The sequence below is a fragment of the Mytilus californianus genome, unplaced genomic scaffold (genome assembly GCF_021869535.1).
Source record: "Mytilus californianus isolate M0D057914Y unplaced genomic scaffold, xbMytCali1.0.p SCAF_5, whole genome shotgun sequence".
Taxonomy (NCBI): domain Eukaryota; kingdom Metazoa; phylum Mollusca; class Bivalvia; order Mytilida; family Mytilidae; genus Mytilus; species Mytilus californianus.
Genome location: NW_026262701.1, coordinates 79,434,504 through 79,449,159, shown reverse-complemented (window position 1 = coordinate 79,449,159; position 14,656 = coordinate 79,434,504). Strand labels below are relative to the sequence as shown.

The 14,656-nt window shown below is 32.4% G+C and overlaps 2 protein-coding genes across 3 annotated transcripts in view; both read right to left on the bottom strand.

The window, feature by feature from the left end:
- LOC127701524 (uncharacterized) overlaps positions 1 to 14,656 on the bottom strand; it is a 43,718-nt gene that overhangs the window by 8,802 nt on the left and 20,260 nt on the right. The window contains exons 3-12 of the mRNA XM_052205422.1: positions 13,309 to 13,525; positions 12,538 to 12,675; positions 11,416 to 11,687; positions 9,829 to 10,353; positions 9,189 to 9,353; positions 8,407 to 8,560; positions 7,796 to 7,976; positions 5,310 to 5,405; positions 4,145 to 4,414; positions 2,933 to 3,060 (exon numbers count right to left, since the gene is read on the bottom strand). Coding sequence (XP_052061382.1) covers positions 2,933 to 3,060; positions 4,145 to 4,414; positions 5,310 to 5,405; positions 7,796 to 7,976; positions 8,407 to 8,560; positions 9,189 to 9,353; positions 9,829 to 10,353; positions 11,416 to 11,687; positions 12,538 to 12,675; positions 13,309 to 13,525 — 2,146 coding nt within the window. The remainder of the gene's footprint in view (positions 1 to 2,932; positions 3,061 to 4,144; positions 4,415 to 5,309; positions 5,406 to 7,795; positions 7,977 to 8,406; positions 8,561 to 9,188; positions 9,354 to 9,828; positions 10,354 to 11,415; positions 11,688 to 12,537; positions 12,676 to 13,308; positions 13,526 to 14,656) is intronic.
- Positions 5,810 to 14,656, bottom strand: part of LOC127701473 (zinc finger protein 507-like) — a 323,989-nt gene continuing 315,142 nt past the window's right edge. Inside the window, exon 4 of one of the 2 annotated variants that reach the window (XR_007982050.1) lies at positions 5,810 to 5,999. The gene's annotated coding sequence lies outside the window, so the exon portion shown is untranslated. Of the gene's footprint in view, positions 6,000 to 6,594; positions 7,506 to 14,656 lie in introns of those variants that run through there. The other variant, XR_007982051.1, reaches the window with a different exon arrangement.

Below are 14,656 nucleotides of genomic sequence, written 5' to 3'. Positions count from 1 at the left end.
GAAAGATACAGCAATGGAGACGGGCTAATTTTGTTTATAGGGGCAAACTGCAGGAGGGTTGGGGCTTTGATTGGAAAATATATAATTTTTTAGCATAAAATTGTCCTAATTGTTTTAGGTCAGCAAACCCCCTTTCAAAAATCCTGCATCTGCACCTGGTTTTATCATTTACTTATTCATATTAATATTTAAAAAATTTGCATTCATGACTTATAGTTTCAGAAATACTCATATTCCTCAATTCCTATCATCTTTCCACAATTTATGAAAACTAGAGGCTCTCAAGAGCCTGTGTCGCTCACCTGTATTTACTGATGCTTTGGAAATCATGTAAAATAAGGTTAAAATCATAATTAATAGTATTAGATATTAGATATTATAATGATATCTAAGATAATAACAAAAAACTGCAAAATTTTTGTAAAATTACTAACTCAAGGGCAGCAACCCAACAACGGGTTGTCGGATTCGTCTGAAAATTTCAGGGCAGATAAATCTAAATCTGATGAACATTTTTGCCACCTGTCAGATTTGCTCTAAATGCTTTAGTTTCAGAGATATAAACCAAAAACTGCATTTTACCCCTATGTTCTATTTTAACCAAGTCGGCAATGATGGTTGGAAGGCAGGGTCATTGGACAAATTTTTTAAACTAGATACCCTAATAATGATTATGGCCAAGTATGGTTAAATTTGTCTCAGTAGTTTCAGAGAAGAAGATTTTTGTAAAAGATTACAAAAATTTACAAAATACAGTACATTCCGGTTATTTGCATAGCCTATTTGTCAGACGAAATTATGCAATTAAGCGGAGTATGCTTATATCCGAAATGCCAAATTACAAAGTCAAACAACATCGATAGTGCAGATCAGTAAAGGAAATCCCTGAAGAAAGATGAACGTCCATAATCCACTTACAACATATTGAATGCTTATTTATTCTAATAAAAGTTATTTGTCTAGTGTCATACATGTTATTTCATTGTGTATTCTTTCAATAAAGTTTATAAACACATTTTGTTTTAGTTTATTTACGCACCGACTTTTCCTTTACCTGAGATACGAAAATAAAATTTTTCTAAAAATAGATTTGTTTCTTTGACCCGGATGTACAATGTACATTGTTACGCTTTGATTAAAATAAACTGTTTAACAATACTACACAGTTTATAATCATTTTAAACAATAAATGTGTAATGAACTGCCTTTGATATGCAGTATTTACCGATTGCACAGTGATGTAACACTGTTACTTTAACCTCGTTAGTTTCGTATATGCAAAGCAGTTAACAGGTAATGGGGCCCTGCACGGGTTATTTGCTGGACACGAGTGTTGAAAGTGAGAAAATATAATAATTAGAAGTTAATGTTCTTTTCAAAAAATATTAAAAATAAAAGATTGATGTATAAAATTCTTCAACCAAATATAAATGCTCTGTAAAATTTAACATAAGTGTAGATCACCCCAAGCCGAATTACGAGATTACACATTGGATAATGATCGATAATTAGCAGGTGTTATTGTTTTAAAAATTCACCCAAAATGTAATCTATGAACAATGTTTGAAATCCAATCAATAATTAACACCTTTTGAGATAGAATGGTCGTGTTTTTACAACAATCAGCTGTTTGACATTTTTATGACCTCGAGGCTTAAAATAGAACATGGGAAACTTTACCTGTGTACACATCGAGGCTTATTTTACAATCATATAAACACGAAAGAAACTGTTTTAAAACTTTATTTAAATAACACAGAAGTAAATATGAAATAATAACGAAAATTATAATGCATTCAAGAAAAATATACTTACCAAATTGCCGTTTCCGGTCAAAAATCTCGTCAGTTTTTACTAAGCATATCTAGCTGGCGATTATTTTCTATGCAATTAACCGAAATGCCACTTGTAAGGCTATGCATATAACCGGACAATTTAACATTAGATGAATGGGAAATGGTTTTGTGCAGGAGAAAAGTATGCAATTAACCGAATTATGCTATTAAGCGGTATGCAATTAAGTGGAGTCGACTGTATTGTTAAAAATTTACTATTAAGGGCAATTACTCCTTAAGAGGTCAACTGACCATTTTGGTCATGTTGACTTATTTGTAGATCTTACTTTGCTGAACATTATGATGTTTACAGTTTATCTCTATCTATAATAATATTCAAGATAATAACCAAAAACTGCAAAATTTCCTTAAAATTACCAATTTAGTGACAGCAACCCAACAGCAGGTTCTCCGATTCATCTGAAAATTTCAGGGCAGATAGATCTTGACCTTATAAACAATTTTACCCCATGTCAGATTTGCTCTAAATGCTTTGGTTTCAGAGATATAAGCCAAAATCTACATTTTACCCCTATGTTCTATTTTTAGCCATGGCGGCCATCTTGGTTGGTTGACCGGATCACCGGACACATTTTTTAAACTAGATACCCCAATGATGATTGTTGCCAAGTTTGGTTAAATTTGACCCAGTAGATTCAGAGGAGAAGATTTTTGTAAAAGTTAACAGACGACGCCGGACGACGACGGACGACGGACGCAAAGTGATGACAAAAGCTCACTTGGCCCTTCGGGCCAGGTGAGCTAAAAAGCAATCCACAAAGGGGATGGAAAGATTTTCATTTTATTAAAAATAATAGGGTTTTCCGTTCAATCTTTAAAATCTGAATCTAACAAAATGAATATTGAGGAAATAAATGGCCACAGAAATGAGGGGGAAAATTAGGAACCTTTCCTTGAGGGAAGACATTTTAATATATTGCTAACATTTTCCATTTTCAAACAATGATATGAATTGAATTATACATTATTAAAACATATTTTACTTTTTCAATGATCCACTTGATATATAAAAATATATAAAAATGTGTAAATACAGACTTGTGTATGGTAATCATTGAATTTTGAATTTTACTTACTGAGCTGTAGATTTGGAATGAATCAGTTCCAAGGCTCCTGGTTCATTTTTGAACAGTTTATCTAAGGCATAAGCATAAACCCACACAGCATCATAAACATAACTGGCAAAGGCACTCCCTGCTACTCCCTGTAAAAGGAAATCATATATATGGAAAAGCTCGGTTTCATATTTACAAGGACAGTTTAAATATTAATTTTTTGTTATATATGTCTTAGAGCATCATTGTTAAACATGCTGAAGAATTAAGGAAACATTATGAAGAATATAACCTTAAGGAAGATAATCGTGTACTGCCATTATCAATCTGCTGTGCATTTTCTCTATTTTACATTTAAATTTATAGGAAAACTAATGAAAATCAAATTAGTAGGAGATAAAAAAAATTTAAAAACTTTTCATACATATGATTAAAAGATTAATGGACAGAAACATTATGATACAAAAGGCGAAACCAAAAGACATATAGTCTTCAACAAGAGACAAGTGTCTATATAATATATCAAGCTCAAAATCAGCCTAGTGTCTAGAAATGTTGGGAATAAATTAAGTTAACAGAAACTATCAAAGATATACAAGATATCAAATTCCCTAAATAACAGAAACCATCAAGATATTAACAAGAGACCACAACTGATGAGTCTCCTGAAGAGAGGCACATGAATGTGTGGAGAGTTAAAACTAGGTTTTTGAGAACTCAAACCTTGACCATGTAATCTCGATCAGTGGAATTAATAAAAGATAACTTAAACATTGTACAATAAAAATCAATACAGGAAAAGCACTAAACTCTTTGATATCCATATAATTTATAGACAACAAATACACATGTACAAGCAAAACAATACGCTATGAAAGAATGTTCATACGTTTACCTTACAGTATTTTGGTATTATGCTTGTTATTTTACTCATTTCAAAAATCGTAAGTTTACATGTAAAACAGTAAATAATTGTTTCAGGAGTGATCTGATATGAAATATAAAAAAAAGAGATGTGGTATGATTGCTAATGAGACAACTATCCCCCAGAGACCAAATGATGAAGATGTAAGCAACTATAGGTCACCATACCGCCATCAACAATGATTCTTACTAAAAGTATGTTTTAGAAGGCCCCAACATGACAAAATGTAAACAATTCAAACGAGAAAAACAAACAGCCTGATTTAAGTCTAAAACAATAACAAAAGTTTGAAAAGTCATTTGACTTACTGCTTCTCCAACACGTTTAGCGTACATCTGTTTGTACTGTCCAACTGTTATGTTCCCAACAATTAAAGTGTTGTCTGAATCAGAAAATGTCTTTGATAATACAAAATATCCATCTGTAGCATACTTCATCATGTCTGATGAGCAAGGTACATTCTCCTGGGTACGTGATTCTGTTGGATTAGGTGAGCTATTGTAAAAATCAACATCCCACCAGTCATTAGGGTACCAGGAAGGTAGAAACCAAACATAACCCTCTCGACTTGTCATTCTCTGAAATATAAAGGATTTTTATGATTTTTTTTCAAGTACATTGAAGCATGTAACTATTATGCCAGATGTGTCAAAAAAGCTCAACAACTATACACTTATCAATCCCTCTTAAACATCCATCAGAATTTTTTTTCACAAATACATGTACATTTTTTTGTACTTAATTTTCTCAAATACTGCCTGCTGTTGGATAAAATAAAAGTAAAATACTGGTTATGTGATGTTTTACTTCTAGTGTTGTGCTGTTGCATAGCTGTCCATGGTTAGTAGATGGTTTGTGCTCTCATACATGTTTGGCCATGCCACATGCTGAGTGTGCCTGCAGAATGCTACTTCATTCATAAAAGCAAGAAAGCATAGGTTGCCATGCTACGCATACCCAAATTCATAATTCAAAGTACTGGAAAACAGGAAGTAGGTGTTTGACAGATCAAAAACACCCACACACAACAACTCATCACTGTTGAGCTTCTGACTACATATGAAGACATTCTTCTCATTAGTATTGGAGAAATGTGTGACCAAACATTTTAGTTCATTCAACATATTGAAAAATTCAAAGTATCAGCAAACAGGAAGTAGTCATCAGATATACCGGGTATCTCACACATTACAACTCATTACTGTCAAATTGCTGACCAAATACATAGTTATTCTGTTCAGTAGTTTCTGAGAAAGTGTGACGAAAATATTTGTCGGACAAAAAGATAGACAGACTGACAAGGGGATTGCAATAATGAATATAGACCCCAATCCCAGAGTGGGGGTATAATATAAATTCCACTAACAAATGAAATGAGATGTGTCATAACAAATTGGAATCATATTCACATAAGTATAGTTCAAAGATATCTTTTTGGATTTTGAACTTATAAATATTTGATGTAACACAAACCTGTCTCCAAGCTTCACACATGACTGCTCTAGCTGCTGGCATGTAAAAGTCTGCTATTATTATTTTAACATTCTTTGATCTCAAATCAGCAAATATCTGAAATAAAAAGAAGAGAGATACAAGAATTGATAACAATTTTTAAAGGATATAGATTGCATTAATTTTTAAATACATCAGTTTTTTTCATAAACTCCTGAACATAAACTACAAATATTTGAAAAACTTGCTTCTCTTAAAGGTTAATAAAATGCTCTGCTGGGCGCAGCTTGATACGACCGCAGAGGTCGAACCCTAACAGTTGGGGCAAGTATGGATTGTGATTAAATATTTGACACAGCATAGGTTTCTGACACAGAATGAATGTGGTCTAAGAACTTAAAAAATTTTAATTTACTTATTCAAACCATATCATTATTATTTGCTTTTATATATAAATCAGAAATAACCAATTTAAAATGGAAAATTTTAAAGAAAAAAAAAAGGAAAAAAAAATCCTCCCCCCCAAACTCAATCCCAGCCTTCCCTTTGTGGTATGGTACCTTGCAGTTCAATTTCAGAGAGATCCATACACTTGAACACAAGTTATTGTCTGGAAACTAGAAAAATGCTTGTTTTTTGGCCCCAAATTCCTAAACATTTAGGGCAATTACCCCCAAACTCAAACCCAGCTTTCCCTTTGTGATATGGAACCTTGTAGTACAATTTCATAAAGATCCATACACTTACACACAAGTTATTGTCCTGAAACTAGTAAATGCTTGTTTTTTGCCCCTCCCTAATTCCTAATATTATGAGGCAATTACCCCCAAAATCAATCCCAGCCTTCCCTCTGTGGTATGGTACCTTGCAGTACAATTTCAGAGAGATCCATTCACTTGAACACAAGTTATTGTCAGGAAACTAGAATAAATACATGTTTAGATTCAGCATATCAAAGAACCTCATATATTCAATTTTTGCTAAAATCAAACAAAGTTTAATTTTGGACCCTTTGGACCTTAATGTAGACCAATTTGAAAACTGGCCCCAAAATTAAAAAATCTAAATACACTGTTAGATTCGGCATAACAAATAAATAAATGTGATCAAAGATTTTACAAATCTAATGCGCCATACTGTGCAATTAAAGACTTCTTGAAATTTTTCAATATTTGAAATTTGAAAAAAAATAATTTTTGAAGAATAATTCTTTTTAATTTCTGAAATCTGAAATGAGAAAAAATTGACCCCCCCCACAATTTCTTTTTATCCCCCCCCCCTTTTTTCCCCCAAAAAATTCTTTCCCTCAAGATATGGTCATAATCTCAATTCAAATTTCCAATGGAGTTGGCAACCATAATTACCCATTTAAATTTACCATAGTGCTAACTTAATCTATTTTATAATAGAATTAAAAATATAGTGTCAAATCTTTCATATGGATTTTTTTGTAAAAAAAAAAGATGCAACATTTGCAAATATTTTTACTGGTCTTCCTTTATAAATATGCATTTCTTTAAACATAATTTAAAAGCAGTGTAAGGGAAGTAACCAAAATGTTGTATTTGGATTACCTCCCTTACACTGTTTTAAATTATCTTTATTGTTCATTAACCATTACTTTATACATAATTTAAAAGCAGTGTAAGGGAGATAATTTCAATGATGTATTTGATTTATCTCCCTTACACTGCTTTAAATTATGTTTTGTACTGAAGTATTTGTCCATTAACCAGGACAACCCTGTTTTTCCCCCTTTTTTGCCCCTAAGTCCTAAACGGTTTGAGCCATAACCCCCCAAAGCAAATCCTAACCATCCCTTTGTGGTATGGAAACTTGTAGTATAATTTCAGAGAGATCCATACACCGTTCCACAGTTATTGTCTGGAAACTAGAAAATGCTTATTTTTGGCCCCTTTTTGGCCCCTAATTCCTTAACTGTTGGTACCATAACCCCCAAAATCAATCCCAACCTTCCTTTTGTGGTATTTAACCTTATGGTCAAATTTCAAAAAGATCCATTCACTTAAACTAAAGTTAGAGTGCGAAAACTAATGTGTCTTCGGACGACGACGACGACGCCAACGTCATACCAGTATAAGACCACAAAATTTTTTGGCGGTCGTATAAAAATGCTTATTTTTGGCCCCTTATTCCTTAACGTTTTAGGCAATTACCCCCAAACTCAATTCCAGCTTTCCCTTTGTGATATGGAACCTTGTGGTACAATGTCAGAGAGATCCATACACTAACACACAAGTTATGTCTGGAAGTTACAAAAATGCTTATTTTTGGCCCCTTTTTCCTTAACTGTTTCTACCATAACCCCCAAAATCAATCCCAACCTTCCTTATGTGGTATTGAACCTTATGGTAAAATTTCATAGAAATCCATTCACTTAAACTAAAGTTAGAGTGCGAATACCAATGTGTCTTCGGACGACGACGACGCCAACGTCATACCAATATACGACCGCAAAATTTTTTTGCAGTCGTATAAAAACCAACCTCTGATACATCTGAATTTTGTAGTGTTCCCTGAATGTTATGTTTGACAATGACAGAGACACCTCTCTGATGGAGATATTCCTGGAGCATAAGATGATATTCTGGTAACTCTTGTCCTCCTTCAGACATGGCACCTAGCTGGTTCCAATTCATCGCATGGAAAAATTTCTCATATACAAACCTAAATACAATTATGGAATATATTAATGAAGTTGTTTATTTTTTGTGTAAAGAACGTATTATGTTTGTGAGTAAAAGGTAAAGTAAACACTTTAGATTAAGTCTGTATAAATTACACTTATTACTTTTAATTTAAATAGCATGCACTTAAAACTATGTTCACAAGAAAAATTTCACAAACAAAGACATATGAGGCCTATGTAGAAATTAATACTTTGTCATGTATTTTTTATTGATCAATTACTGTAGGCATATCTAATGTATAAATTCTATGTTATACTAGTATCTCACCCTTATTTTCAAAATGGCAGTTACTATCACCGAAGTCCTTTCAGACATCTGCTGATAGAACTACTTATATTCAATGTTTACAAACTATTTTGATTTTAAAATTGTGTATTTTTCATAACAAATATTTCATAAAAACTTACTTGTGATGGCTAACTTCTGGGATAGTTCGGAAGAAAAAAGGGTAGTTAACTCTGTTTGATAAAGATGAAGCCTCGGCACCATAACTAACAGTTAACATGTTAAAGTGGCGGGACAATGAGGCAATTGGTTCTGTTTCATCTGAACATGCTGGACCTGTAAAAGAATTTTCAGAATGAGCTTCAAATAGGGATTCATTAAAACAAGATGTAATGTAATGAGCCATCATACCCCTGTTTCAAGTATACAGTAAAAATAGATATTGAGCAATGGAGCAGAAAACAAATAACACCAATATCAGGAAGCTGTGATTTGTAGTTCTGAAGGTAAATATGAATGGACCAATAGAGGAAAAGCAGGGATAACCCCATTCCTCTGAACCGAGGTATAAAATTCACAACAACAATTAGTCATGTACATGTTAGTAGTGTAGTTTGCTTATAATTTTATATTAATAAAATTGCTACATTCTAAAATATTTATGGAAGTTTATTACTTCCATGAATTTTTTACATGTGTTGAAAAAAGGTAATAATTATTACCTCATCGAATTTTTTGCAAATGAGTGAATTTTTAATCATTTAATATTGTTCACTTTCTATGTAATTTATATAGAACTTGTTTATGTTGTTGGGTTCCTTCTTAATTTTCCACCAAATCTCATGATCTCCTGTTATTCTTTATTTCTCTTCTTTCATAGAAGTCAGTATCCATTTGGACTGTGTTTGATAACCGTCTCATTGGCAATCATAGCACATCTCCATATTTTATATTAACTATTTACCTAAAACTCCTGCAATAGGAATAGCCGATCGTTTTCCAACATATCTAATGAATTCTTTCAATGCTATACCAGGCTGACACTGAGAATCAACAACCACCATTTCTAAGTCATGATTTGGTAATATATGACGATTTTTGTTCACAATGTCAAGTGCAAGCTTAGCTCCTGAAACAAAGATTAAAAGTGAACTTGAAGAATACAAAACCTACTAATATGGTCATATAATATCTTGCCAATCTCTATAAGGATTCTTTAAAGAAATATCTCTGTCTGTCTGAATATGTACAAACCTGATGTTAAATAATTACTTTTCTGTTCAATCAATGAAAGACTGTCCCTCTTAAAATGGGATAGACCAATATGATTTTGTGGTCTATATTGTTGTTCATGTCGAACCATTATTACACAGAAAAGTGAAATCTAAATGTCAACTATTCAAATATTTGAGTTTCGTAGCACTATTTCAGAAATATGAAAAGTTACTCTAAAAACAGCACACAAATAGTATTTTTTAATGTGCTCTTTTATAAATTGATTTTATTCACTAAAATCGAAAGTTACAAACTAGAGTGAATATATTTTTATAAACTTTTATATCCATATATAAACACATGTATAAATAACTAATATTTGAACTTACCCTGAATTAGTCCTGGTTGTCGCCATCTAGATCCAGATAAGGGAAAGAAACTAAGTAACGATACTTTAATTTTACTGGATAAATTTGGCGGGATCCATTTTTGCCACTCATCTTGGTGGTATCTTAAATAACTACAAGCCGCTTTTTCTGTAGATCCATAATATTTGTATCTTTTAATAAACTGCTGAGTATAAATCTCATCAGTAAATTTCATTTTTGAGATCACATGATAAACTTCTGGTGCACTATAGCGAATCTTTGTCCATACAAATTTTTTGTATTGATTTCCTTCAAAATCACAGTTGTTTGGATAAAAGAAAGAGTTCTTTTGGCACAGTGGAAAATTTATTCGTGTTACATTCTCTGTCGATGTCAGGATACTTGGATTAATGTCAAAGAAGAGAACTGGAAGACTTTTCTTTAATCTGTCCTGTACAAAAGCATTAAAATTGTCACCAATATATACAACATTAACAGGAAGACCGAGACTTTTGACCTGGGATATCAAAGCACCATTATCAAAATCTGAAAAAATAATATAACATGGTATTGAATTAAAAATGATCATGCTTCATTTAGTCTCAAATAAATAAAATGGACATATATGTTTTTAATTATTGTTTTTAGCATGAATCAGGCTGTTTGTTTTCTCTTTCCAAATTGATTCACATTTTGTGATGCAGAGGCCTTTTGAAGCATTCTATACACTATGAGTTTTGCTCATTGTTGAAAATTACTCTGTGACCTAGTATAGTTATTAACAACCTCATCCTTTGGTCTCTAGTGGATCGTTAGTCTCATTGGCAATCATACAACATCATCTTATTTTTGTAATGATCAAAATAAAATCACATCAAAAAGGAATTTAATCTATAAAAGATGAACAAAGTGATATATAGTTCTGTGTATCAATCTGTAAATTGTATAATGTAAAAGAATCAAATGCTCACAGAAATCTCACTTGATTTACCCCAATAATGCACATTTATGAGCACTAGAATGAAACTTGAAAATAATAGTCATTTGCTCAGTGTAGAAGGCTGTATGGTCCGTGAGTGACCTATAGTTTTTGACTTCTACATCATTTAGTCTCTGGTGGAGAGTTGTCTCATTGACAATCATACCACATCTTCTTATTGTTATATTTGAAAGCTACATATTTTCTACGTATCTAATTAATAAATACATATTCATATTCTTTTTTTCCCCACTAACTTTGGATTTAAGAATTATTTTGATATCACTTGTGTCTAATGTCATATCCCATATATTTATATATATAAATAAATGGGGAATGTGTCCATGGGAAACAGATGATGCCCCCTCTTGCATATCACGTTATAAAGGAACATAACTCAAGAACAGTAAAAAAAAAAGCTACCTAAAATCTTACTAGATCTGAGTTTTGTGGTAATAAGCATTGTGTATAAGTTTCATAACATTTGGTTGAGGCAAACAAAAGTTACAGTACGGAAACCAATTTCGGGATGTACGGACAAGGGTAAAACTTAATGCCCCCTCCGCTACAGCAGGGGCATAAAAAAATTAAATTCTTTTTATCTTAATATCATACAATAAAATACTTGCCTGGAAAAGACGTAATCAATGTAGAACACTTAGAAAAATTGGTTTTGGGACAACCATAGCCATAAAAAATACCATCCTCACAAATAGGACTATCACAGTAATGCTTGTTTGTTATGTCGTTTATAATTGTCAGATTCTTAAGTTGCTCATACTCGCTAGTCAATGCAAACTTTTCTGCCACACTCTTAGAAAACAGTGACCTCCAGTGGTCTGATATGATCCCTAATCTCCATAACTCATCAACCATATGTGTGGTAGCAAACCAGCCTAATCTGTAAAAAACACCAGGATAAAAAGAATTTGGATCTAAGGTTATCCTCCTGATGTATAGGGTTTCTTTGCTGGTTAAAAATTCTATTTTGGTGTTATTTGTTTTTTTTTTTGCTTGTCTGTGTTTTACTTTGATAACAACAAACAAAACAAAATATTTTTTAAATGTGCTAATGATACATTTAACTGGCTTCCATATCTTGTATATTTGTAAACCTAGCATATATATTTAGTAAAACAATTGTATTTCATTGAATTTTTTTTACAAACTGTGAAGTAGACATATTGTGTAAAAGCTTTTGGTTTGAAAATTAAGATTTGTGTAAATTATTAACTTCTTTGTGTTTTTTTTTCAGTGCTATCTTTATTGGCTCTCACTCAAAGTGTATGTTTAAAGTGTCATCTCATAATTAGCAGACAGGGGTTGCTTTACAATATGTTGAAAGTTGTTGCTCTAAAATATGTAGAAAGTGATTGCTCTTAATTATTTAAAGGAAATTTATTAGAACAATATGAATTCAGCTTTCTACTCATTCTCAGTAATAACTCAAGTATTAATTACTATAACTGCTATTGGAGTACTTATTAAGTCTGAAAATTTTTAATTCATCTCTTCAAAATAATGTTTTCTTATTTTGAGAAGCAAAGTGACAAGCTTCTGGATACTTTCAATTGGTCAAGGTATCTCCTTTTTGTCCTGCAAAAGCCCTAATTCTGTATTCTTCTAAAGCACAACGTTTCCCTTCTTTGGAATGTGGAACCAGCAATTATTTTGTATTAAAAAAATCAAACTGGCCCTTTGTTTCAATAAATCCTGTATTGTATTGTGTATTCTGCTGCAGTTTAACATACCTCCCCTTTGGTCCAAGAAAGCCCACATTTTGTATTCTATCAGTACTGGTCCACGGACTTGTGTCATAACCATTTTGAACTGGTACCTCCAGGTTAATCATAGATACTGGTAACTTAGCTCTGGCTTCATCATTTCCACTAAAATCACAATAATCAAATTCATTCCCTACATTTTTACTATTTTCAAGTTTTCAATTGTACATTTCGATGTAATTGTTGAACATTTTAGGTAATCCATAGATTGATCAATGTAATGGCTGTCTTTGTACTGGCCGAGTCAAACTTTTAACATCCTTACTTTGGTAACAGTCCACAGGAAGACATAACCTGGTGCATTATTCTACCTTTGAGTAGAACAGTCTTTGATTTTACTGTTAGTAGTGCTTGAAGGAGAAGCAGAAATTACTTATTTCAAAGTCTTTAGGTATTGCAAAGCAAGAGATACATGTCAAGACTTCTCAACAATTGCACACTTCCAGAAGACCATCAAGATTCACAGAAACTTGACCATACTGGAATCAATTTTGTAAATACTGTGAATTCATTTATTTTCATGGCTACCAATTTTTTCGTGAATTCAGGAAAACTGACATTATCCTGGATATTTGGTTTTTGTGGTTTTGCAAAGGCTGCAAACTAGCCTATAGAACATTTGTAATTTGCTAAACATTCAAATTTGTGGTTCACCTGTACCCACAAAATCCAAGTAAATTGGTATCTCACGAATAATAATGAATCCACAGTATACTATAAATAAAAGACATGACTTACTCCTCTCCTTGATATGGATCCAGTCTTCTGAGGACATCTGATGTATTATATAATGCTCCTGATTGGTAGTTGATTCTAATCTGACTGTAGCCAATGATCTCCTCCAATAAAATCTTCAAGACATAGTTGGTGATATTCTGTGACAATCGATCACTGCCTTCCAGAACTATTGGAACACTAGATCCATAATGGTACAGCCGTTTCACTCTCGGCACATCTGTAAATCAACAATCTAAACTTAAATACGGTTGAATATTGCGATCAATGATTTGTAAATCATTTCACTATAAAGATACAAATTTGAAAAGAATTCTTTTCATTTCTTTTTATGTTTTGGTTCTTTTAAATGATAGATTTCCCTGTTTTAAAGAACACCAATCAATTTAAGAATTTACATGAATAATGAAATGCTTAAATTAGCAAAATAATCTTTGATGAAAAAAGGGTATGGAGATGTTGAATATAATCCAAAGATTCTAAGGCAATATAACCATATAGCAGAGGATAAATTTTTTTATTGCTGTGCTTCATCTTGAATAATTACTGAAAAGCTTTGTTAGCACCATTCAACTAGGAAACCTGCAATCTGTAGCTTAGGCATGCAAGCCATAGAAATTTGCTCAGTTCACATTATAAATGTTCATCTCTGCAAAAATGAGAGCTGTCACTTTGCAGCTATAATTTCTGTAAACTGTGTGTACCCTTAGTAAGAGAAATTAAAGAACCTTAGTGAGCACGCTCACATACCCCACGTCCCCACATTGTCACTGGAGAAATAAAATAACTGTAAGAAAAAAAAATTGTATAAGAAAAAAAAATTGAATCAAAATTTCCTGTCGATATGCACATCTACATAGTATGTCCTTATTATCCAGAAAGTTTCATGAAATTCTGTTGTGTGGTTTCAGAGGAGTTGCGATGACAAACTGTTGCAGAGGTATATTGAAGCAAATAAGTTCAAAGGGGCGTAACACCTAGAAAAAAAATTGAATCGTAATTTCCTGTCGATATGCACATCTACGTAGTATGTCCTTATTATCTACAAAGTTTCATGAAATTCTGTTGTGTGGTTTCAGAGGAGTTGCAATGACAAACTGTTGCAGAGGTTTATTGAAGCAAATAAGTTCAAAGGGGCGTAACTCCTTGAAAAAAAATTGAATCGTAATTTCCTGTCGATATGCACATCTACGTAGTATGTCCTTATTATCTGAAAAGGTTTCATGAAATTCTATTGTGTGGTTTGAGAGGAGTTGTGATGACAAAAGGTTGCAGTAGTATATTGGGCAAATAAGTTCAAAGGGGCGTAACTCCTGTAAAAAAAATTGAATCGTAATTTCCTGTCGATATG